The 24,840-nt window shown below is 42.5% G+C and overlaps 1 protein-coding gene across 8 annotated transcripts in view; it reads right to left on the bottom strand.

The window, feature by feature from the left end:
* Positions 1-897: 897 nt before the first annotated feature.
* The window catches only part of LOC147638690 (putative receptor-like serine/threonine-protein kinase At4g34500), a 113,213-nt gene continuing 89,270 nt past the window's right edge, over positions 898-24,840 (bottom strand). For 5 of the 8 annotated variants that reach the window (XM_086798657.1, XM_086798659.1, XM_086798654.1 and 2 more), the window contains exons 5-12: positions 15,084-15,275; positions 14,527-14,952; positions 13,645-13,890; positions 13,326-13,483; positions 12,895-12,974; positions 6,214-6,361; positions 1,840-1,986; positions 898-1,703 (exon numbers count right to left, since the gene is read on the bottom strand). In XM_086798657.1, coding sequence (XP_086654783.1) covers positions 1,644-1,703; positions 1,840-1,986; positions 6,214-6,361; positions 12,895-12,974; positions 13,326-13,483; positions 13,645-13,890; positions 14,527-14,952; positions 15,084-15,275 — 1,457 coding nt within the window. In that variant the 3' untranslated portion in view covers positions 898-1,643. The remainder of the gene's footprint in view (positions 1,704-1,839; positions 1,987-6,213; positions 6,362-12,894; positions 12,975-13,325; positions 13,484-13,644; positions 13,891-14,526; positions 14,953-15,083; positions 15,276-24,840) is intronic. The other 3 variants (XM_086798658.1, XM_086798655.1, XR_015265960.1) reach the window with 2 other exon arrangements.

Below are 24,840 nucleotides of genomic sequence, written 5' to 3'. Positions count from 1 at the left end.
GTCCAACCTCCTGTCAATGTGGTTAGGGTGAGAAAGAAGTTGAATTTTTTTCATGCATATTATAATTTTTCATGCATTATTGAAATTGGTAGCCTAGCACATGTAAAATAAACCAATATCAATTAAAACACAAACAATATTGATTAAGATTAAGAACCTTAATTACCACTGATCAAGTCTGAGAAACCATAAAAAAACTCCAAAAACTAGGACAAACCACCTCTCGAGTTTAGGAGGTGTGAGCCCACAATTGCATGAAAAAATGACGTGAGTGGTAAGCCATGAGCCTGTAGACATGAGTCACAAGTATATAGACATGGGATGTGAGCCTATAGATAAGCCATGAGTATATGTAGACATGAAATGCGAGCTATGAGTTTAGAGACATAAGCCATGAGGTAGGTGAACCTTATATTATACCAACCAACTAAAATTACCCTGAAGACTTGTAAGGACACAACTACTCATGTTCTATAAATATTTTCCGCTCATATAATCTGTACCAATAATTCTAATAAAAATCCTTCTTTATAATTATTAAAGCATTAAATGTATAATTATTGGCCAATGCTTAGCACCCCATGCACAACTTAGAATCCATACCCAAGTATGCCTATTTCATAAAAATCAAAATCTCTCAGCTTATTTATATAAAAAAATACATGAGCCTAGTTAATAGGCGTGAGCCGTAGATGTGATTCCAACCATCAAACTTGGAAAATAAATACAAAATTATTTAATTGGATGGCCAGTACAACAGCATACCATCAAACTTGGAAAATAAATAACAGTTTTAAATAGATATACATGGCTCACTCTTATGTGCGATTTGGACTGCTGTCGTTCCATCTTATACATGTTCCAACATGTCAAGCACACAAAATGCCATTGATATTGTCACATGCTTCAGAGCAAAGGAGCTTCAGATAAATCGTAAATGTGTACGAATAAAATCAAGAGAGATCTTAAGAGGGATAACATATTAAACCCCAAAAGCCCCATCCAGTGGCTCTTCTGTATAACTTCATCTTTTTTGTTCTCTTAAAAAAAAAAAAAGTGGTGGAAGGGCCAATAAAATTTCCATGAGAGGGATGACATCGAACCCCAAATGACTCCAAGAAGGCCTTTTACATACATCCCCTAATTTGATAGAAAAATTTAGTTCTGAGCATACCACTCTTGAACCTGATAATTATAAAACTTTTTAAGACGTTGCCACCCACAATTTTGAAGCTGTTCAAAGCTCTTGTATGGCAGGAAGTTCCAACTGTGAAAAGCTGTAGACCTGTGGTCTAAGGTACAGTAGCTGCACATCAAACATGCCATCCTTTTGCAAAAGCCCACGAGTGAGGCCATGAACTGTAGTCACTATCTACTAGCAAAGACCATCTCAGCTCAAGTTGTCAGAATTCATAGACCATGTGCATTTCTGTGATGTTACCCAGCATGCGTTTATGTGTCTGTTCAAGTTACAAAGCCTGTGTCTTCCCTTCAGCTGCTTAAAGCCCCTTTCTTTCACAGATCGATGTACAATCTTCGGCCTTTAGGAAAGCTTGAGAATGACAACGGAATTGTAACAATCAAACAAGTCAACATTAACTCCATGGAAGCATGACAGGAATATTAAAACCGCCACCATGACTTTACTCTTTGTCACTGCATACCCCTTGAAAATTGAGTAGTCTCACTACCTGCACGTGTATCTAAATTAAAAGTCCATAATGCCCATATAAAATTCTAGATGCACATGTGTGACCGACAAACATTTCCAATTAAAAGATGAAAATTTTGATGGATTAAGAACTTGGAAGTGAGCTCTGTGCAAGTTGAGAACCTTACCATTGCCATGTCTGGTCGTTCCTCCGGCATGAACTTTATGCAATCAAAAGCAGCCTGCATCATGCACTTCAACTCGCACATGTTCACACTTGTCAGTCGTCGATCGACCAGTTTTCCTGTTGCTTTGCTTTTCTCAAGATATTTAGCCTACACAAACATTCCAAGCAACTTCATCAAGATAACTTTTTCTTCTTAATTGACCTTTTTTGCAAAATGATTGCATAGCCTCTCTCGGAGCAGGTTAGCGGACAATAGCTGTAGATTTCAGACCGGAACTGGAGGTGTAAATTAAACAAATGGAAAACAATACATAGATCCATATCCCAGCTAGGTCTGGTGTCTCTGGACCATGTCTCCCATTCAGTACTCAGATTTTGGTCTCGTGTGCTTGTTTGGTCTTCTACGGATGTTAATAAATTTCTCTCACACTCACGTTATGAGTCTGGACACATGAGGTGGTTCCGCAGCCTATCCTTTCGGCAGCTACTCTTATTTTTTTCATTTTCATGTTGACTTGACATTTAGTTTACTCATGGATCACATGTAACAGCTTTTTTGTCTAATACACCCTTTGGGTCTTTCATAGACGTTAATACAATCTCTCTTTCTTTCTTTCTTTCTTTCTCTCTCTCTCTGCACTATGATCCCTTCCAACCCCCCCCCCCCCCCCCCCCCCCCCAGCACTGCCCCACAGAACAGTTGGTATGATGATGAGTGTCGTGAGACACGAGCACAGCTCATTGGGACTCACATGCATAGACAGGCCAGGATGATCTTTCGGCGCCTTGTGCGGGGGAAGAAAGGAGCCTACCTGGCTAAGCTAGAGGAGGAGATCTACCAACTCTTCCTGGGGAAGGACAGCAAGAGGGCATGGAAGAGGGTACTCCGATTACTGCGCCTGAGGCATGGCATACTTATGCTAGAGAGCTATATGATGCACCAGGACAGCCCCCACCCCTCCTCCACTGGGAGCTAGACCGGCTAGCAGCACCTTTTTTACTATGCGGATGGTGCTAGATGCGATAGACAGGTTACAGAACGGAAAGGCACAGGATCATGATGGGCTAGTTGGAGAGCACTTCTCATATGCGCGCGACACTTTGGCTCCGCTCATCGTACATGTGTTTAATCGTGCCAGTTGTGAGGGTTTCCCGGCAAGCTGGACAGAGCATATCATTGTACCACTCTTTAAGAGTGGGGACCCCATAGTACCAGGCAACTACAGGACGATCATGATTGGTCATTACTTGGCCAAATTATATGGCTCTATATTGGAGTCGCAGCTGAGCCGATGGGTAGTGAGGCATGGTCATCGAGCACATGGACAGGCTGGCTTCAGGAGAGGATTTACTACCTTGGATTACATACTGACACTTCGGGCACTTATTGAAGAGGGCAGGGCACAGAAGAGAAGGATATACTACTGCTTTGTGGACTTCCGCAAAGCCTTCGATACCGTAGGCTGCATTATCCCATATGCACAAAATATCCTGTAATGAATATATATATATACATATATATATGCTAAGGCCTCCCCTATCCCCCAACCTTTATGATTGAGTGTCAGGATTGGGAAAGGGGGGGCTGCTGTGGCTGCCTACGCGTGTTCGCCTGCTCGTGCATCACACTCCCACCTTTGCTCCGAGGGGGAATTTGTTGGGAAATTGGAGCTTCATGTGTGTGTGTGTGTACACTCTTATAGAGAGTTAAGTGTATGTGTGTGTGTTTGCATGTGAATCGCCACTTAGGGTGGATAAGCATGCATTAAATAAGGTCAAATGGTTTGGTATTGGGAAAGGCCTATAGCTTGTACTTCATTTTAGATCAATCTCATCATCATTTGAGTCGTGGAAATTCTCTCTGTAGCATTATCTTCCCCCACCCCCCCCCCCCCCCATGCAATCCATAGCCATGGAGCTTTATGATCCTCCATAGCTGTGTCCCAATCACCAACTGTTTCTACCAAAAATTGGTATCGGAGTAAGGCTTTTAGAGTTTAGCAGTTTAGGGTTTTGTTGCTGCCTGCTTACCACGAGCTGGCCGCCTGTGAACGCCCATCATCACCAGTTCACCTCCTCCTTCGCCAGTCCGCTTGGAGCTTGCCCCTTCTGCTGGTTGCTCGTCACCATCACCTACTGCACAACCACATCCAGCACAGCCTGCCGCCTTGCAAAACCTATCTCCACCTCGGACCTCCCATCGGTGAATTCTGTTTGCCATTTTCGCTCGTCATTTTTATTCAAGGTTTTAATAAGCCTTAATCAAAGGCTTTAATAAGCCTTACTATAAGGCTTAATTAAAAGGCCTATTTAAAGCCCCGACATCCCGACCTGCACGCGCTCGTCGCTGCTGCTCACTAGCCAGAGCTTCTCTGCCGCTCTTGCTCGACGACCTGCAGCTGTTGCTTGGTGGGATACTCTTCAAATATCGCCAGGACATACACTGCCTACACGACATCAACAGCAACAAAACCATACCTGCAAATGCGAATTTGGGGCTTTCGAAAAAGTAAGGTGAAAATCATGGTCCTGCAATCTTAAATTTTGGGGGTTTTAATTTCAAAGCAAAAATCATCAAATTAAAGCTACAACATCAGAAGAAAATTGGGGGTTTTACAAAAATCGTTGCTCTGCTTCAAAAATTGAAGCCTGTAAAAGCTCGAAATTTAGGGGTTTTGCTCAAATTGGTCTCTTGAGCCAAAATTGAAGAGTTCGCACTTGTTACATTTTGGGGCTTTTTCAAAAATTGGCCATCGGCATAAAAATTGAGCAAAATTGAAGAGCCTCAATTTTTGGGGCTTTCCCAAAAATCAACATAAAATTGATGCCTTCTGCATTAACCGATGTCACCCCCATGGATACCAAAGGCAGCAGCACTGCCTTGAGGCATTCCGGTAGCACCAAAACTCAGCTTCAAAGGCGCTTGGCTTCACTGACTATCTTCTGGCCATCACTCCAAGTTACACTATCTTGGAAGAGACACCGGAAAAGGCGACATCACTGGCATCGAGGGGGAGGGGTTAATCTCCTAAAATTATTTTCATGTTTTATGTGTTTGAGTTGGAAAAGGGGAGGCTGCCCAGCCTGTTGTGGCAGCCTATGCGTGTTGCGCCTGCTCGTGCTAGAAATCTCGCAAGGGGGACAATCTTCTCCAACAGTGGTGTAATCCTCAAAGCCACTATTATAGCTAGGATCTTGTACAACGCAATCAACATTGTGATGGGCCTCGAATGAGAAAAAACTGGTCTCTTCAAAGTTCAGATCAGCCCAGAATTCCATAAAAAATTCCATGTCAAGCCATCCCATCCTGGAAACAAACCATTCATCCTCATGTGTACTGATTGAATAATCTTTCTTTTTTTGGGGGATCCCATAATCCCATTCCCTAAGCAAGGCAGTGCGCCCCACTTGTGTAGATTTTGAAGAACCCTGGATACATACCCACTAAGAGTATGTATAATATCTACTCAAATGATGCATATCGACTGAGTACATAGGTCTGAGTGCCATCCCACAGTCTCTATGCATCTAGTCCTACAAATCTGCCAAGCTGTGATACTTGCAATGAAATCCGAATAAGCGTCCATCGTGCCGTGGGGACGTACGAAGTGTAAATTTGGGATTTTTCTGGAGAGGGCATCTATAAAATACCCCTCTATGAACCTTGAGGAACAGGTCTGAGTCCACACCCTATGTGGAAATTGTAAGGACCATATTTGGCTAGCCAAGCAATAGAGTCCCAAGTAATACAAACCATGTCTAACCTGAAATTGGCAATGAGCAGCCACAACACACCAAATCATGTGAGTCTCTCCAATTCCAAATGCAATGCTGAATCAACAAAATGGCAGCTAGGCATCTATATGCACCAAGCATTGCTCTCCACCACCTGATCTTTCCCAGGAGGCAGTTGGGTAACAGTGTTTGGAGTTTACCTGCCCCTGTGTTTCTATTAGCATATATTCCAATGGAAATTCGACTAGTGAAGAATCTTACTGCATCATACTAAAAATTCTGAAGGTGTCTCGGAAAAAAAAAAAATTCTGAAGGTGTATCAGGAACTTAAAATGCAATTTAACAGATTTTTGTCTTCACATGCAATATCTTGACCATCCATGTGCCCAACAGTCCAATAATTTGTGAACTTGTTTCTAAACTACAAAGAAGATATTCTAACAGAAGATTCATTCATAAAACATCATGCCAGTAACAAAGGGCTATGAAGGAAAGACAAGCCTCAGATTATGCTAAAAATGATATGTTTTAGAACAATTCAAGAGTTTTAAAAGTTCAAACATAAAAGACGACAGATTAGAGAGACTTGTATGTTAGTCTGCTAGTAATCTCTTGATGTTTGGGCTGGATGGTACGTTACCCACTGAACAAGGCTTTTTTCCTGCTGTGGTCGACTGCCATCGATTGCAGCTCTTCCAGAAATTATTTCCAAAAGCACAACTCCAAAAGAAAACACATCCGTCTTTTCATTCACTGTGCCATAATGAAGGTATTCTGGAGCCAGGTACCTGTGTTTCATAAATGTCAACTGTCAGGGTATCTAGAATAGGATCCTTTGATTGGTAAAATATAGATACATCAGAGAAAATTGATAGCAACCCTTCATAGAGGTAAGATTTTGTGAAGTGAGAGGGGGGCTCCTTGGGAGGATGATTGCATGTGTGTGTGTGTGTGTTGGGGGGTTGGTTTTTCTTTTCTGGAGGGGTCTGGGGGACGGGAAAAAGGTAACTCTTGCTTCTTCCTGAACTACATTTTCTACAACACAGTCATGTTTTAACAAAAAATATGAACTTGTCTTCTAAAAGCAATACTCCTTTGGTAGGAAGATCCTTGGTAATTGGATGTACTATCCTCTGGAGAAACTTCATCTCCCAAGATCTTCCCGGATCTCGAGTGCATGAAAAGGTGTTTTATAAGGCTAAATTTTAATTTATAGAACCTCTAGTTACCCAGAGGTTGAGTAATTCATGGCATGAATAACTCTTGTTTTTCACGTTCAACCTTTTTACTTATCCCTTAATTTCGAGGTGACACTCTTGAACAACAATGTTCCTTCGGTTGGTTGGACCATTCACAAATGAGCTACCTCAAAAGATAATCATGACGTGAATATCTAAGAGATAGTTACGCGTGAATAACTTGAGATAGTCACGGCCGTGAAAAACTCTGGTTTTTCATGCCGAAATTTTGTCAAGATTCAAGTGCAAAATCATTACCAATCAAATCTAGCAGATTGTGAAAAACATGTAGGCACCTTGAAGGTCCAAATTGATGAAATAATTTTTGCGTGAAACTCTCGGCCTTAAAAAACTCTGATTTTTCATGTCCAACTTTTTTTATCTTTTAATGTCAAATTCACTTGGAATGAACTGAAACGATCAGTTTAGATTGTGTGGACATCTCAAAATCCTCAAATGATGTATTTTGATGTGATTTTCTCAATAAATTCATGACGTGAGTATCTAAAGAGAGTCACGCAGAAAAAGTTGAGATAGTCACGCTCGTGAAAAACTCTGATTTTTCACACTGAATTTTTTTCAAGGATAAGATTCTGGGCATTCGACAGTGGCGCCATAAATGTTATGGATTATTTCTACTCTCTCAAGAACTCTCACATTCTAGGATCTCTTTGACCTCCAAGCACCACAAGTGGTTGCTAGCTCCAATCTCTTGAATCTTCTGCTTGTTGTCACCTCCAAGAAGTTAGCTTCACTTCCCTGCAAGGACTCATCTTTTACTCTTGCTCATTCTCACACGATAAGCAAGATGCACATGCACCAAGAATCATACACTCTACTCTCTACTCTTTCTCTCACACACAAGACTAGAGCACAAGAGAACAAGTAGATAAGCTAGCCTCAATTGGGACAAAGGGGGATTGTGTATTCGCATTATGAGAAATTCACTTATATACAACTGGTCCTTATTTACACTTGGATGCCCAAACTTAATCCTAATCCACTAAGCTTGGTCATTTTTCCAGCTTTTCTCATAACATATATAACGTTTGTAGTGCTTTACTTGTGCTCTTCCCGTTGATAGTAGGGAGTGCCTTTGTTACGCCCAAACTGGAGTTAACACCAAGCAACCTTACATGCTGCCATAGTAGCACCCCTGCACTCAACCTCTATACACATCAAAGAAATTGTTGGTTGCTCTTTGCTGCTCCAGCTAACAATAGCACCACTAGTAGATAAATCCGCTAGTAGATCTCATGTCTGAGACACAACTAGTCCAATCTGCATGTGTATATCCATGTACCTATACCCGTACTCTAATCTCATAGAAAAGTCCATAGTGTACTGTGGACTTTATGTACCTCAGTATCCTCCTAGCCGCATCCAAGTGTGGCTTCTTTGGAACTTGCATAAATTGGTTCACCAATCCAACAGCATAGCTTATCTGGTGTGGTGATTGTATTTCAAACACCCTACAATGTGTCTGTACATAGCAGGGTAAGATTACATGTATCTGCAAAACCAGTTTTGTGTTCTCCTCTAATCGCACTAAGATTCGCTTACAACCTGTCATTCCATACTTGGATAGCATGTCCAAAGCATATTGCCTTTGCAGAAGTCAAATCCTATCATGTGATCTAATCACCTCTATACACACGAAGTATCATAACTCACTCAAATCTTTCATTTCAAACTTCCTCTTAAGAAGCATCTTCACCTCATGAATGTCAACATCACTATCCCCTCTGATAATCAAGTCATCAATATAGATGACTACTACAACAATACCTCTCTTAGTCTTTTTCACATAAATTTGTTGCAAATATAAGAAATCCAATATTGACAAGATACTCTCCTATCTTATCTGGCCATACTCTAGGTACCTGCTTCAAGCCATACAGGGCTTTATGTAAATTGACTTCCTGAAATGAATGATAATTGAATGCCTTATATATATGTTTGCGGCCTGCTATGGACATGTGTGAAAATACTGAACAAATGCTGCGCTTTTGTTTGCTAGTCCTGCCACATTTGCTGCCCACTCCATAGTACTTGGCTGCCTACTGCCAGCTACCAGGGTATTGATGTCAGCCTCCGCGACAGGCCCTTATGCACTCCCATGATGATGTTGCTAGTGTTGATGATGATGATGTTGCTACTGATAGTACTGCTAATGATGTCTTATCGATGCTTACTTAGGGATTAAGATTGTTCATGCACAGGATTAGCCATGGCACGGACGTGCACGTGACAAGACATTTCTTTGTACATGGCATCCTCCCAATGCTTATGTCCAAGTGCCTCCTCGAAACATGTGGGCTCTATCTCTTGTATTGCTTTGACCATGTACGCATAATGATAGGTTGTATACCCATCATATCTCAACCTTTCCATTGGTATCTGACCCTCATAGACCTGTGTACACTTGGGATCACTGCCAAGTGTTCTCAACACTACTTTGGCTCTTTGTGCACCGGATGTAACAGCCAGCCAGAATCCCAAACTCCTCATCAAGGCTCTGTTCAGAGCCACTGTCCCCGTCAACAAATGACATGCCAAAACATCGAGCACTATGCAAGGTTGATCCACCTTCTCTTTTCCATTTCGTGATACATGTGAATTTGCTGAATTTTCAGCACCTGTAGTACCACCAAATGATGTCAAAATTCATCTCCATTCGTTGTAGTCACATTGTTGTTTACATTAGCTACTCTATGCAATCCTTCACTCAAGTATACTGGCTACTCATCTTATCAAAAATAACATCTACACTCATTCACATCTCATGCGTAGTGAGATTATAGCATCTATAACCTTTTTGCTCAAGGGAATATCTAATAAAGATACATTTTTTTACCTTGGGATCCAATTTGCTTCTCACCTCATCTGGTACATGTATATATGCAATGCACCCAAACACTTTGAAGTGTGTCAAATCTAGTTTTCTGCAGGTAAATATTTGTTCAGGCATCATGTCATGAACTGTTACAGTGGGGGTTCTGTTCATAATATAAACTATTGTTGCTATTGCTTTAGACCAAAAAAAGTGAGGCATTTCTCTCATTCATCAACGCATAGGTAACTTCTATTATGTGTGTTCTTCCTTTCTGCAACCCCATTTTATTATGGGATGTACTTACATGTAAACTACCTCTTTATCCATGCTCTCTTTGATAATCACTCAATTCATTGGAGAAATATTCTCTTCCACCATCTGATCTTAGGCATTGTATGTGCATGCCTTTGTTTTTCTCGACCATAGCCTTGAAGCTCTGAAAGTGCATAAACACTTCGCTTTTCTCTTTCACGAAGTATACCCACACCTTTCTCGTATAATCATCAAGAAAGGATAAATAATAGTGGTATTCTTTGATTGATGCCATCTTTTTTTGTCCCCAAACATCAGAATGCATCACATCCAATGGTCTTTGACTTCACCACATCCAATGGTCTTTGACTTACATTCTTATCATGTGGAAATACAAGCTTAGATTGTTTTCCCAATTAGCATGCTTCACATACTTTATGCATTTCATCCACTTTTAACTTCGGCAAACGGGCCTACATATTTTTCATTCGATAGCTATTGACATGACTAATGCATTTATGCCAAATGTCAATATCTACAATCACATCTATATATAGTGTAAACTTTGCAATCTTCACTTCGAGCATATTTATATTCAATGTAAACATTCCGCCAATTCTATTCCCCTATGCAACCATGTAGCACTGGTTATTGAATCTTCTACATAATATCCATGAGGGTTAAACCTCACTTGTAGACTCTACTCAAACCATTTGTCCAACAGAAACCAGGCCGTTTGAAATGTTTGGAACCATGTGCTTCATTTTGCCATCCTACATAGACAATGGCACCTTTACCAACATGCGCAATAGGATACACAGTAGCATTACCAGTTTCCACGTACTCTCGTTTTTCCATTTTCTATATATCTCTAAACCACTCTCCATGAATGGCTATGTGGTTAGAAGCAACTCAATCAATATACCATAATTCTCCACGATTTTGTGTAATTGTAATCGTGGAACTAAGCATATGATGCATCACAAAAAGCTGCTCACTTCTATCTTTGGCTTGCTTGCTTAAAGTTGCATAGTTCCCTTGCTACAACTTTCCACTTTTCATATCATTCTGCTTTTTATAGTAATCCTTTGCTATATGACCTGGGCTTTTTGATACCTTGATATGTCCCGAAGACTGTATAGGCCCACCTTTTGGGGACCAGAAATGGAAGATGAGGGGTGGAAGAAGATAAAGGGGCTGCAGATCATGATGTTGTCCCACCTGATTCGGAGCAAACAATCAGTCATATGGGACAACTCCCCTCCCTTTCAGTACCACCACGCCTCCTTACTCTCTCATCAGGAGATTAACAGTTAACCCCCTCATCCGACTGAATCTGACAGCTCTCCACACTAGCAGGACAGAGATGCCTGTCCCCCCTACGGGGCTCCCCACGAAATTACAGTTTTAAAAAGAGACCATTTCTTGCATCTTTCAGATGGTTTCATTGAGGGGGGCACATACTTGCAGGGACATGTGTCTCATTCCATACGGATTGCTATTGATCAGTTAAGAGTTTCATCACACCACCTATGGATTGAGGCTGGCAGCGCAGAGGGCATTCCACAAGAGGCACAGACCTGCAGGATTTGAATGAGCCCAGCCTATTATGAGATCCAGGGGAGATTTCATTGCTTGTTTTGAGATGGTTTTGAAGTACAAGGACCAGAGATGTTTGGGCATGTAATTACTAGAGCTCTAGAGACATCGTGAGGGCATACTGAGACAGCATTCCCCAGGACCAAGGTAACAAGGATGCCTCCCAGGCTTCCATCGCCAATTTCTTCTTCCATCTTTCAAGTGAGGACTACGGACCAGGCCCAACACACTTTGGCCTGAGGCCTCTCAACCTCTAGAACTCAAGGGATAACCAGAGAGCAAGCTCAACATATACTAAGAGCCAGATGGCCCCGACCCCCGAAGAGGTAACCTTCTACCCGCCAGCTGCAGATCCGCGACCTCCTCAGAGAAGATAGAGAGGTTCACCCCAAGCAGTTGACATTGTTACGCCTCTACAGGAGATTCTAGAGGAGGGTGGTATCACTGTGTGACCACACGTCGGCATCATTAGCACCACATAGCTATCCTAAGCTAATTTTACACCCAGGTTTTCCTTTTCCATGGTTCATTATCATCATGGATACTTTGTACTACATTTGGTCTCATAGACCCTTGAGGTCTTTTGTAGACGTTAATATAACTTTCTTTCTTGCTTTCTCTCTCTTATGTTCTATAAGGGACAAGGAAGAAGATGTAAGAGGAAGGCCTGCCGCTTCGTAGGTGAGTTGGTAAGTACACGAACTCTTGAACGGGAGGTCTCGAGTTTGACTTCACTCACCTCAGCTGATGCACACACGGTCCTTCATTCTTTGCCTACGGGCAAACTTTGGCCTCTCCCTGCTCCCAGTGGGTTGAGCTTGGAGAAGCACAGCATTGTCGACTCACTAGCAGGATCTCTACTGGGGGAAAAAAAGATGAGAGGAGGAGAAAGGAGAAAGGAGAAAGGAGAAAGGAGAAAGAAGAAGGGGAAAAACCCTGCCCTAGCCAAGCCTAGCTCTGATACCATGTTGGAAATCATGGTAGCTAGAAAGGATCAAAGCAACTACCCTAGAGACCATCAATGTCATATGAACATATCTTATTCACACGCTCAGGAACTGATGTGAGCACTTTCTGGGCAACCCTTGTATTGTACACAAGCACAGGGCAGCTTTTGTGCACATCTGGAGTGCAGGCTCTCTTTCCCAGCTGAGCCTAGATGGTTTTATTGGCCTCTAGTGTGGCTCCTCCCCCCCCCAAACACACCCCCACCCCTCCCCACTCGCTGCTATAATGTGGTCTCCCTCCCATAGGGTCCAGCCATAGATGAAGCTGCTCCAGCTAAATCTTTTCCTTAGCAGAGGGTTTGGAATAGGTCCATCCGATCTAACTTCTCTTTAACTACTGGAAGAACCTTTTTCTCCCAAAAAAAAGTGATCCAAGAAAGATGACTTACCCAAACGTCCCCACAACTCCACTGCAAGGGATTTCTGCAGCACCATCAAGGCTCAACTTAGCAAGACCAAAATCTGATACCTGCAATGTTGAGCCAAACTTTGCCAGTTATAAATGGATATACCAACCTTCAAAAAAAATTCCAGCGTGACACGGGTTTGAGACAGGAGGGAAAGGAAAAGCTTTACGCAGACTTTCTGGGAGTAGTTTTTCATTATGTCAATGTACACAAACCAGTTGGTCGCATAGTTTCTAACTTTTGAAAGCATCATTCAGATTATTCCAAAAAAAAAAACCTTTTTAAGGGTCTAAACGTCAAAGAGGTATACTAGTTTTTTTGAAAAAAAGCCTATAAAATGATTACATCACACATCAAGGCCAAGAAGAAAGCTCGTATCGACCAAAAGGCTCATGAAGTTGGTAAAAGATTGCCTGGGCATCAAAGTCTTCGGTAAGAAGCATATTAGAGCTTTTCACATCACGGTGAATGATTTGTTGTGGCAAATTAAAATGTAAAAAATGTAATCCTCTGGCTGCACCAAGGGCTGCCTTTTGCCTTTGTTTCCAAGTCATGGTTAATTTGCGATTACCTAAACCAAAAGGTTTAATTTTTTAGTTTATCCTTGAGTTGCACAAAAAAATAAAGAAATCGTGGGTTTTTGCTTCAAATTAGTTCTCAATATTAAAAACTACTTTGGACTCATGCATTCAACTAGAAATCACACTACGGTAAAAGGAAAAGTTTGATCACCATATAGATTCTGTTGAAGACTTCCATTTGATAAGAAGCTGTATACCAAGAGGCGATTTAGACCTTCTGCACAAAATCCAATGTATTGCACTAGATTTTTGTGCCTTATTCCAGCTATTGCTCCAATCTCCATAAAAAACTCCTTCTCGCCTCCAGTAATGGATGTCAAAATTTTAATTGCAACCACTCCTTCTGGTAGGATACCCTTGTAGACATTGCTGCAGCCTCCACTACCCACTCGCATACCTGTTAGGGAACAGTAGAAGTTAACAGTGATAAAAGTTGAGTACCTACTTAGGGATCCATAGAAGTTTTCAACCTTAAAGTAAGTCAGATGGAAAAGATTTCAGCCAACTTTCATCTTTTATGCATTTGGCAACTCATACTCACAGCGACTATTAGTATGTGCAGATCACACTGTCAATGACGTCTTTCCTTTGAAAGAGCTACTACCATTCCAGTGACTATTGGTATGTGCAGATCATACAATTAAAGAGATCATTCCAGTACACAGGAACATGACAGCTCAACTCACAAGACAGTTCCAAGATATTTTAAAAAAGACCAGTTCCTCACAAGCATTAGATCATCCATATGCCAACTTTCAAGACACAAGCTCTCAGATCGAGGATGTAAAGGGAGCAGTTATCTATCGTGTCAAGTGTATTGCATGTAGAGACTAATAAGGAGAGGTGGAGAAATGAGGACCAAAAGAGATATAGAAACATGAATATTAATTTCAACCAAAATAGTGCACTAAAAACAAATAGCGAATTAACATCCACCAAAATTAGGCATGAAGAATTACTGCTTGAGAATAGCTTGTTTATGACACCTGAATGCAAGAAAATTAATAGAAAAGTCCATTCAGGAAAGAATTACCCGCTGAAAAATTCTGAGTTGCTTTTTGCAGGTCCATGTACGAAAACCTTTTCCCAAAAAAAACTGTTTGTGAGAACGTTTTTTCCAAGCTGGGCATGAAAGAGAAACTTTGCTGACATAAATTCTCCCACAACGCAATAGATCCATCTGGACAAGTGGCGTCCAATGTAAACTCTGCATGTGTGTCCTCTTCCTTTCGCAGTCTCTGTTCAGAGATGGGCATCCCCTGTAGCAATCTCTTTTCTTCATCTTCAGTTAAATTCATGAGGATTACTTGGCTTTCTCTCAAAGAGTTCGCAAGCTCCAAGATTCCCAACATAGACCCGATGTCTTGTCTTGCAATGCCCTTTTTGCTTCCTGTGTTCAAGGACTCGGGGCTTAAGGTTGACTGGAAGCCTCCTTTTGCCATGCTTATCCTGTCTTCTCCTAGTAACAATTTAGAACTCCCCTTGTTAAAAGACTTTTTAAAAAAATGTCGTCTTTTGAAAGAAACAGAACCCATTTTCCAAAGCACACTTTTTGGTGAACCCTACAGAACAGCAAGACATATCACTCACTTCTGGAGCTCTTGTCTGTGATAAACGTGGGTATGGATGAATCCTCTATGTGGCCATGGGATACGGTGTGATCTTTGGAATCAGATATGGGTAAAGAATCTTTAGATGACCTTCCAACACCCTTAACTTCAATAAATCCACCTTTCAGTAAGTTACATGATTCCAGAAACATTTCAAGGGTCGGGCTTTTACCTGGAAACAGTTGGATGGTGGTGTGTCAGTTTCACTTGAGAAGTGAAGAGCTAAATGAACTAAGAAAACATGCAAGACAATTCAACACTAGGATACATTTGAATCAAACATGTGCACAGCCTTAATCATACAAATACAAAGTATGGTAGTATCCTCTCTACCTGGCGCTCTCTCTCTACCTGCTGTGCACCAACACCCATCCCTGCTCTTTCTCTTCTGTGAGCCATGGCATAAGCTAGTCCCCGCTTGCACATAGGTAACCCTTCATTGGTCACGCCCCTGCCTGCTGCGCACCAACACTCACCCCCGCCCCTCTTCACACAATCCCACACGCCCCCACCTGGGCATAAAAGAGCCCACCCAGCTGCTCCACCTCAGCCCTTCGCCATTTCTCTCTGTCAATTCTCGGATTTTCCCAATTTGGGGCAGAAATCAATTTTGCCTTATTTTTCCTGCAGCCACATCACAGTCAGGTTATTCTCTCTCTTCACTGGTCTTTCTCAATCTTCGCTGCCAACCAACAGTCTCTAGTTCTTCGATATCCCCCCTTTCTTTTGATTTTGAATGTAGCTGCAGCAATTTATTTTGCATTTTTCTTTGATTTGCCCCCAATCCTGTGAGCTTCGGCCCCAGCCACCCCGTCCCCTCCCTCACCAGCCAACCATCACCAGTTTCTTTCGGACCCAAGAGGTGAAGGACACTGATACAGTCGATCTTGTGGACCCACCTCAAGCTGCTCCAGACCCACCTCGCCCGAGAGGAGTTACCTCAGACCGGGCCTCCGCATTCCAATGTGCCCGACACCCCCGGCCCCCCGGACGTCGACCATGATCCCCTCATCAGCTCCAGATCCAGGACATGCTCCACCGCCATTGAGCTACCTTTCCACGTGACATAGCTGAGGGAGACCTCTCGACCATACTCATTAGCCCCATGCTTGATATTTTGGAGAGTGGTATACCATCCACTGGGAGCTGGTGCTGCTCTTATGTTTCTATGTTCCTAGCATTCCATGATGAGTTTCCATCGATAATTTTGATCACCTCAGTGAGTAGCTATGTTTATGTTTTGTTTCTATTTTATTTTCCATTCCATGATGAGATATGCCATGGACATTATTGTGTATCACTCCGGCCCCATAGGCCCATTGGGTCTTTAGTAGATGCTTAATATCTCTCTCACATATGACACAGGGATGTGTTGAGGCAGCATGCTGAGAGACAGCCCCAACTCCAACAGGACACCTGCGACCTCACAGAGAGCCATCACAGATTTCTTTGTGGTACACACATCCACATCAGGAATCCACTGCCCACGACAGTTCCTCTATAACATCAGAGCCCACCAACCGTACCCACACTCTAGCTCCATGCCCCAAAGGAGTTCTTAGCAAGAGAGCTCGATCCATTCTGTGAGGCAAACATCCCTAACCCAGAGCATCAAGTCCCTCCACCACACAAAGACAGATTCGTGAGGTTCTCCGCCGACATGACACGCTCCCATCATAGAGGCCTGACATTCACTCCACCATCAAATCGGTTCTGGCTGAGGCGGGTATTGTCATTAGGTGATCACTCTACACAGGATCATCTGTTGATCACAGCATCTCTCACTCTACACAGAATCATATGTTGATCACATGTTTCATTTTACTTTTTCTTTCAGTTTTCCATGGCTCAATATATCCATGGTACCATTGTATTACTTTTGGTCTCATAGGCCCTTGGGGTCTTCCGTAGACGTTAATATAACTCTCTCTCTCTCTCTCTCTCATGCTAGGGACACGCTAGCTCCTTTACTAGTTCACATGTTTAACAGGGCTCTATGTGAGGGCTTCCCTGCCAGCTATTCATCGAATACTATTGTACCTATCTTGAAAGTAGGTGACCCCATGGACCCCAGCAACTACAGGACTATCATGATTGGTCACACCTTGGCCAAGATTTATGGTTCAATTTTGGAGCATGAGCTTAGTAGATGGTCCGAGGAGCAGAGACTCAGAGCACCGGGGCAGGCAGGCTTCCGGAGAGGACAATCCACACTAGATCATATCTTTACACTATAGGGGATCATTGAGGAGGGGAGAGCTCACGGGCATTGTATATATTGCTGCTTTGTGGACTTCTGGAAGGCTTTTGATACCGTCCCACGGGCCAAATTGATGAGGAGACTGTAGGATATGGGAGTGCCAACAGAGATGCTTTGGGGGATCATTACACTCTATGAGTCAATCACAGGCAGAGTACGGGCTCCAGGAGGTGACTTAGAGATCATACATAGCACTATCGGGGTGAAGTAGGGCTGCCCCTTGTCTCCTACTCTATTTGGTCTTTGACCAGATCTCGGATTACATAGACAAACAGGGAGGACCAAGAGCACATTCAGCAAGAGTCTTGATACCGATCCTCTTGTATGCAGATGATATTGTTCTTATTTCTGATTCACCAGAGGGGCTGCAGACATAGACAAACAGGGAGGACCAAGAGCGCATTTAGCAGGAGTCTTGATACCGATCCTCTTGTATGCAGATGATATTGTTCTTATTTCTGATTCACCAGAGGGGCTGCAGAGCCATTTGGATGCATTACGGACCTTTTGCGAGGACCGGGACCTCACTGTGAACCTTGGAAAGACCAAGGTCATGATCTTTAACACCTCCCCACAATGTATAAGTAGATCTGCAGTACAGTTTACATACAGTGGAGAGCCTCTGGAGTATGTTACCTCATATGCTTTGGGATCACTTTTGTTGGACCTCAGTTCTCGATGCGGAAGGCGGCCGAAGCTAGATTGATGAGGGGATATGCAACCCTTGGCTCGCTAGAGAGGCAATGCTCACAGATACAGTTTCAGGAGCCGAGGACGAAGCTTTGGCTATTTGATACTCTAATTACACCTGCACTACTGTATGGTGCCCCCATCTCGGGTCCTAGCTTATACCATAGGAGGAGACAGAGGAGAGAGCTAGCCAAGACATATACATAGGAGGTATATGATGGGTGGAAGCCGATGGAGAGGCCCCTGGTGGCGATGATCTCGCGCATGATTAGGAGTAAGCCATCAGTGCCACATGAGATTGTGTGGGCATAGAGATAGTGACAGAGGCTCTATTCCAGACAGTGACATACTGGCATATGCTATGGGAGCTTCCACTAGATAGATACCCCCGGCTAGCCCTGGAGTCCTCGAGACAGCTAACACTCGAGGGAGATACAGAGTGCTGTCACAGGTAGGCACATGCCATCTTCATATGTGTATGCTTTGCCCTGTAAGGCCAATGTTAATCATGCTGAGCTTGGAGTCAAAAAGGGGGGCAAGATCAGCCCTTGATGGAGTCCAAACCACTTGCTTCTAATGTTCGTGCTGAAGGTGGTCCAGTGAATGTCTCACCTGTTGATGTAAGTGCACAAAATGTTTGTATGCTTGATGATGTTCTTGGATGTACTCCCTTGAATCCTCTTGCGCCTACCAATGTAAACAACCACATATGTACTAGGGATGAAGACCTTGTTCTCCTGAAGGATGTATGCTCGGAAGAGCCTGTCCAAGAAGATCATGAGAAAGACCTTGAGGAAATATCAGAATCTCTAGCCATCTGCAAGGATATTTCCTTCCAACAAGACGATGAAGAGAACTCCAATGTGTGTCACTCTAAGGAGGAGAAGCAAATAATCTCCTCAATCAAGGAAGAGGAGGGGGAGTCCTCTGAAGTTACAATCCAAGTTGAGGTCCCACGCAACTCATGGGATGAGTTTATGGAGATAGTACATGACGCTGAGGAGGAGTTGTTGGGTTATCCTGATGGGATTTCCATAAAGACCTTCGAAGGCCAAGAGGGGGATGGGATTCTTTGAGGACTAATGGAAGGAGGGGAGTTTGATAACGATGTTTTTCCATTATTGGCAAGTGATGTGGATAAAGAACCCAATGGTTACCCCACAAACCCTAACCAATGGTTTCCCTACAAACCCTAATGCTCGCATAGACATTGAAGATGCCTTGGGTCATGAGGAAACTCACTAGGTTCTCGATGTAGTGGATCCCTTCCCCAAGACGCAACATTATGTTCTAGATACCCTTCAAGAAGATGAGCCTATGGACCTTAAGCATCAAGATGACAAGTTGAATTTGATGGGGTTGGAAGTGGAGCTCTTTTGCAGAGGGAGGGATAGATGATGACAAGTTTGCTTGGCAATGGTGGTATGTGCAGATACCTATAGGTACAAAGGTGCATGGGATCTTTGGTGGAGCTCCAAGTGCAAGTAAAGGTGCTACGGTGTGGGAACCGGATGTTCGTGAATTGGAAAAGTTGCATATTTGACCTTTTGATCAAGGAAAGGGAAGGAAGCTTCAAGCTTTACAAGGATCCAAAGTGTTTAATCTAGGAGGATGGATTCACTCAGATGCTTATTTAGAGCATGTTTGTGAAAAAGCATCTCAAGCACTCTTGTATGTCAAGGAGGAAGAAGAAGCAGCTTTGGAATACCAAGCATAGGATGGGTGTGTTGGCAATAAGTGGGATGAGTCATGCAGCTTGTGTATGAAGAGAATTTACCAGACAAGGTTGGGGATGTTCCTTTTGAAGACCAAAGTGTTGTATTGCCGTGTGTCTCAACTGAAGATCATGCGGTTTGCATCAAAGGCAATGAAGGACATGTTTTGCATGAGCAAAGGAATGAGCGTTCTGACTCAAGTTTATCTCAAGACACTTTGAAAAAGAAGATGCAAGTACAAAAGTGATTTCTTTTCACCATCCAAACATCCCTACTTCTTTGGGCATAAGATGGCAAGATGATGGATGATTCCAGGGATTCCTATGATGCACTCTTATTGTCTACAGGATGAAGTATACTTGACTTTCATCAATGAAGGCTGCTGGACATGAATGTCTCGGTAGGCTAGGGGTTGGGCAAAACATGTTAGGAGAAATTGGCAAACCTCAAAATCACGTGAAGGAGTGGTCCAGGCACGTGCATCTGGCCTTGGTACACTCAGGTGTACTTCCTTTATGTTTGTGTTGGACTCGTAGTAGGATCCTTTGCCTGCTAGACAACAGGGGTGCGCTAATGATCAAATACTATGCTTGCATTGTGGATTTGAATGATGCATCAACTCTTCTTTTTATATATAGCATGTTGCTTGTTGCACAATGTGTGTTTGTGACAAGGCTCAAAAAATGATGATGGCTAGCTCAAAGGCACTCACATGATGACTTGCACTCTTGCTCTAGGAAATCTTGGACAAGCGCACAGGATGGCTTTTGTCTCATCTCAGACATGAGATAGCAAGGAAGGGAGGTGGCCATATATAGGTGGAGTTATGGCAAACCTAGTGGCTGCAACAAGAATGCCAACATGGGGTTGTGTGGGTAAGTCGGCGGCTTCAAACTACAAGAACATGGTGATGTGGTGTGGCCAGCACGGCCAAGTGAGGAAAGGTGAGGCATCATGATGGTGCAGGGATGGCAAGGGCAAGCTGATGGGCATAAGTCGACTGACTGTTGTATGGTTGGGTGTGGGCATGGTAGCCACTTGGCACACCTTGTCTTAGCCACCCTCTCCTCATGTTCATGGCAAGCTTACACATGGGGTGGTGAGCTAGAAAAAAGAAGTGGAGGCCAAAATACTATTGGAATTGGGGGTGAGAAGAAGGGAGAGGAGTACATGTTGTCATCGTGTGAAGAAGGAAGACAAGGGTGCGGTGCAGATGCTGCTGAACTTAGGAGTGAAGCTAATCCTGAAGGTGTTGGTATCAAAGACCAGTGCCCATGAAGACCTCAAGACCATTGAAAAGCAAAAGCTATTACTTGTACAAGACCATGGTGCTACTGCATGGCTATCAGTTGTATTAAAAAAAAAACTAAAGTGGATGGTATACTCCGTGTATATGTCCAGTTCCTTATGCTGCCTCTCATATATCATTATAATTTGGTGTATCTTGGGTGTTGAACGATTGAGTGTAATAGTGTTTTTTGTGGCTAGGTTTTGGATTGATGTAATGATTCACGGTGTCTTGGTTGAGTTGCTATAAAGGCCTTGCACTCAATCGTTCAACACCCAAGATACACATAACCAAGAACTTGGTTGAGTTGCTATAAAGACCTTGCCTTTGTTTTTCAAAACAAAACCCAGCCACAAAAAACACTATTACACTCAATCGTTCAACACCCAAGATACACATAATTATAATGATATATAAGAGGTAGCATAGGGAACTGAACATATACTAGGAGTATAACATCCACTTCGGTTTTTTTTAAACAAATGATAGCCATGCAGTAGCACCATGGTCTCGGACAAACAGTAGCTTTTGGTTTTCAATTGTCTTGAGGTCTTCAAAGGCAATGGTCTTCACTACCAACACCTTCACGATCAACTTCACTCCTTAGTTCAGCAGCATCTCCACCACACCCTTCTCTTCCTTCTTCACATGATGACATCATGTACTTCTCTCCCTTCTTCTCACCCCCAATTCCAGTAGTGTTTTGGCCTCAACTTCTTTTTTCTAGTTCACCACTCCATTCATTTTATAGTGTAAGCTTGCCATGAACGTGAGGAGGGGGGTGGCTAAGGTAAGGTGTGCCAAGTGGCTACCACGCCCACACCCAGCCATACATCAGTCAGTCTTCTCATGCCCATCAGCCTGCCCTTGCCATCCCAACGCCATCATGATGCCTCACCTTTCCTCACTTGACCATGCTGGCCACACCACACAACCATGTTCTTGCAGTTTGAAGCCGCCGACTTGCCCACACATGTGACATGCGAGGGATTGATCGTAGTAAAACAACCTTAGCCTTAACTAAACTGCACTTAGAAACACTTAAGAGATATAGAATGGTTTCAATGCAATGCAATGCAACTATATCAAATGCAATGGTTACAACTGAGATCTCAAAAGATCTATGATGATGATGATGCTGAATGCTGAACTCCACACCTTCCTAGGGTCTTGGGCAGAAGACCACCAAAACGATGAAGAGATGCTGGATGAATTATGTGCAATGCCTTTTATATGTGAATTTATTGCTGGTTGGGCTGTGCCTACTGCTGTCGGCCTGCAGATTATCTCCACGACTACTTTACTGAGCAGTCGGCTGCTAGATAAATCCCACGACTGCATAATATGCCAGTCAGCTGGTTGTGGTGCGCTGAATACTCCTATCGGCTGCTGAATATTCCTGGTCCAATGCTTGAATGCCATGCTTGCTTAACGCTAAGAATGCTATGCTAAATGCTCATGAATGCCATGCCACATGTACACCAACCGGGTGTGCATGTGACAACATACAACCCCATGTTGGCATCCTTGTTGTAGCTGCCAAGTTTTCCATAGCTCCACCTATACGTGGCCACCTCCCTTCCTTGCTATCTCATGTCCCAGATGAGACAAAAGCCATCATGTGCCTGTCCTAGATTTCCAAGAGCAAGAGTCCGAGTCATCATATGAACCTTTGAGCTAGCCAACATCATTTCTTGAGCCTTATCACAAACACGCATTTTGCAACAAGCTACATGCTATATATACAAAGTGGAGTCGATGCATCATTCAAATCCACAATGCAAGCATACTAGTTGATCATTAGTGCACCCCTAGCAGGCAGAGAATCCTCCCACTACAACACAAACACAAAGTAAGAACACCTTAGTGTACCAAGGCCAAATGCACATGCCTCGACCACTCCTGTACATGAGTTTGGGGCTTGCGAATTTCTCCTAACATGTTTTGCCTACCTCCTAGCTTGCTAAGACATTCATGTTCAGCAGCCTTCATTGATAACAGTCAAGTATACTTCATCTTGTAGATAATAAGAGTGCATCATAGGAATCCCTAGAATCAAGAAGAGAAGTCGATGATGCTCGAGCAACAGCAATCTCGAAATCTGGTCCTCCATCAAAGGATACATACTTCAGTTTGTCATCATAGGTATGGAGCATACCCAATTCAAGCTCATCATCATCATCAAGCACCAACCCCACTCCATTATCTAGCCATCTTATGCCCAAAGAAGTACGAACGTTTGGATGGTGAACAGGAATCACTTCTGCACTTGCATCTTCTTCTTTCAAAGTGGTTTGAGGCAAACTTGAGTCAGAACCCTCATTCCTTTGCTTGTGCAAAACATATCCTTCATTGGCTTTAATCATAGTCACCAAAAAACCCGTTTTGGTTTGGCAAAACTTGCGAAAAGTTTTGTGACAAACCGTTTCTACAAAACCTTTGACAAAACATTTTGTTTACTTTTTAAAAGTCATTTTTTTCCGTTTTTTCTCTCTCAAAAAACGCGTGCGACTGTCGATTGCCCCCAATTCGCTTGTTGTTGCGCACTTCTGTCACTGCCTCACCTTCCTGCAAGTCTGCTATAAGTCTCCACGCTGCTCCACCCAGGTCCCACATCTGCCCACGCTGGAGACCCCAACGCCCCACATCTGCGCCATGTGCCCCTTGCTGCCGACTGTTGTCCCTTGTGCCCTCTAAACAATGACCACTTTCCACTGCTGCCCCCTCCCCCTCATTGCCCTCCTTACCTTAATCTTCTCTTTCCTCTCTCTTCTCTCTACTATGTATATATAAATTACAATTTCATATATATATTTTTCTAAAACTTGCGGTTTTGTAGGTGATGGACGAAACCTTTCGAAAAAAAACCTTCAAAACTCCAAACGTTTCAAAACTCAGAAACGTTTCTGGTGACTATGGCTTTAATGCAACTCGCATGTAAGATTCCTTCCCCAACCCCCTTTTGATGTCTAGTATCTTTCCCTGTAATCAATCCCTCTTCAGAAATATAAAGACCTTGTTTCTAACTGTTTTAATCTAGAGAGAGAAAATATTCTAGAGAGAGAATATTCAGACTTTGAATATTTTTGGATAGAAAAATATCTCATCTTATTAAAACGAATTTCCCTGAAACAAAAATTCAGAAAGAATTTTTCAATGTGCAATTGGAATTAATTGGAAATAGGTATAAAGAACCTTAGTCTAAGGATCTAGATTTTTAGAAATTTTTGGATTATGGTCCAATTAAGGTTCCTATGGACCAATAGCATCAATCCATGTGTAGGGAGGAGATAAATCCTATTTGTAAAAGAAGATACCCAAAAATGAGTAAATGCTCACATAAGATGAAGAGTTGAAAATGTACAAAGTTTACTAGTAAAAAACTATGAGTAATATCAAAAAAATGAGATAAATTGAGTATCCAAAAATGAGTAAATGCTCACATAAGATGAAGAGTTGAAAATGTACAAGGTTTATTAGTAAAAAACTATGAGTAATATAAAAAAAATGAGATAAATTGAGTATCTAAAAATGAGTAAATGCTCACATAAGATGAAGAGTTGAAAATGTTCAAGGTTTATTAGTAAAAAACTATGAGCAATATTAAAAATATGAGATATTTTGAGTATAATCATTTCATTTTGACACATATGTAAGAAAAGGGAGTTTTTTAAAGGAGGTGCATATTTCACATGCTTCAATGAGTTTTAAACTCAAAAATAATGTGATATTTTTATCTCTCATCTCTCTTGAACCAAACCAAATCAAAATAGAACCAAACCGA

This window comes from Cibotium barometz, chromosome 5 (genome assembly GCF_041138505.1).
Source record: "Cibotium barometz isolate CiBa-2024 chromosome 5, ASM4113850v1, whole genome shotgun sequence".
Taxonomy (NCBI): domain Eukaryota; kingdom Viridiplantae; phylum Streptophyta; class Polypodiopsida; order Cyatheales; family Cibotiaceae; genus Cibotium; species Cibotium barometz.
Note: the sequence above shows the minus strand (reverse complement) of the source record. Positions and strands in the feature narration are given on the sequence as shown.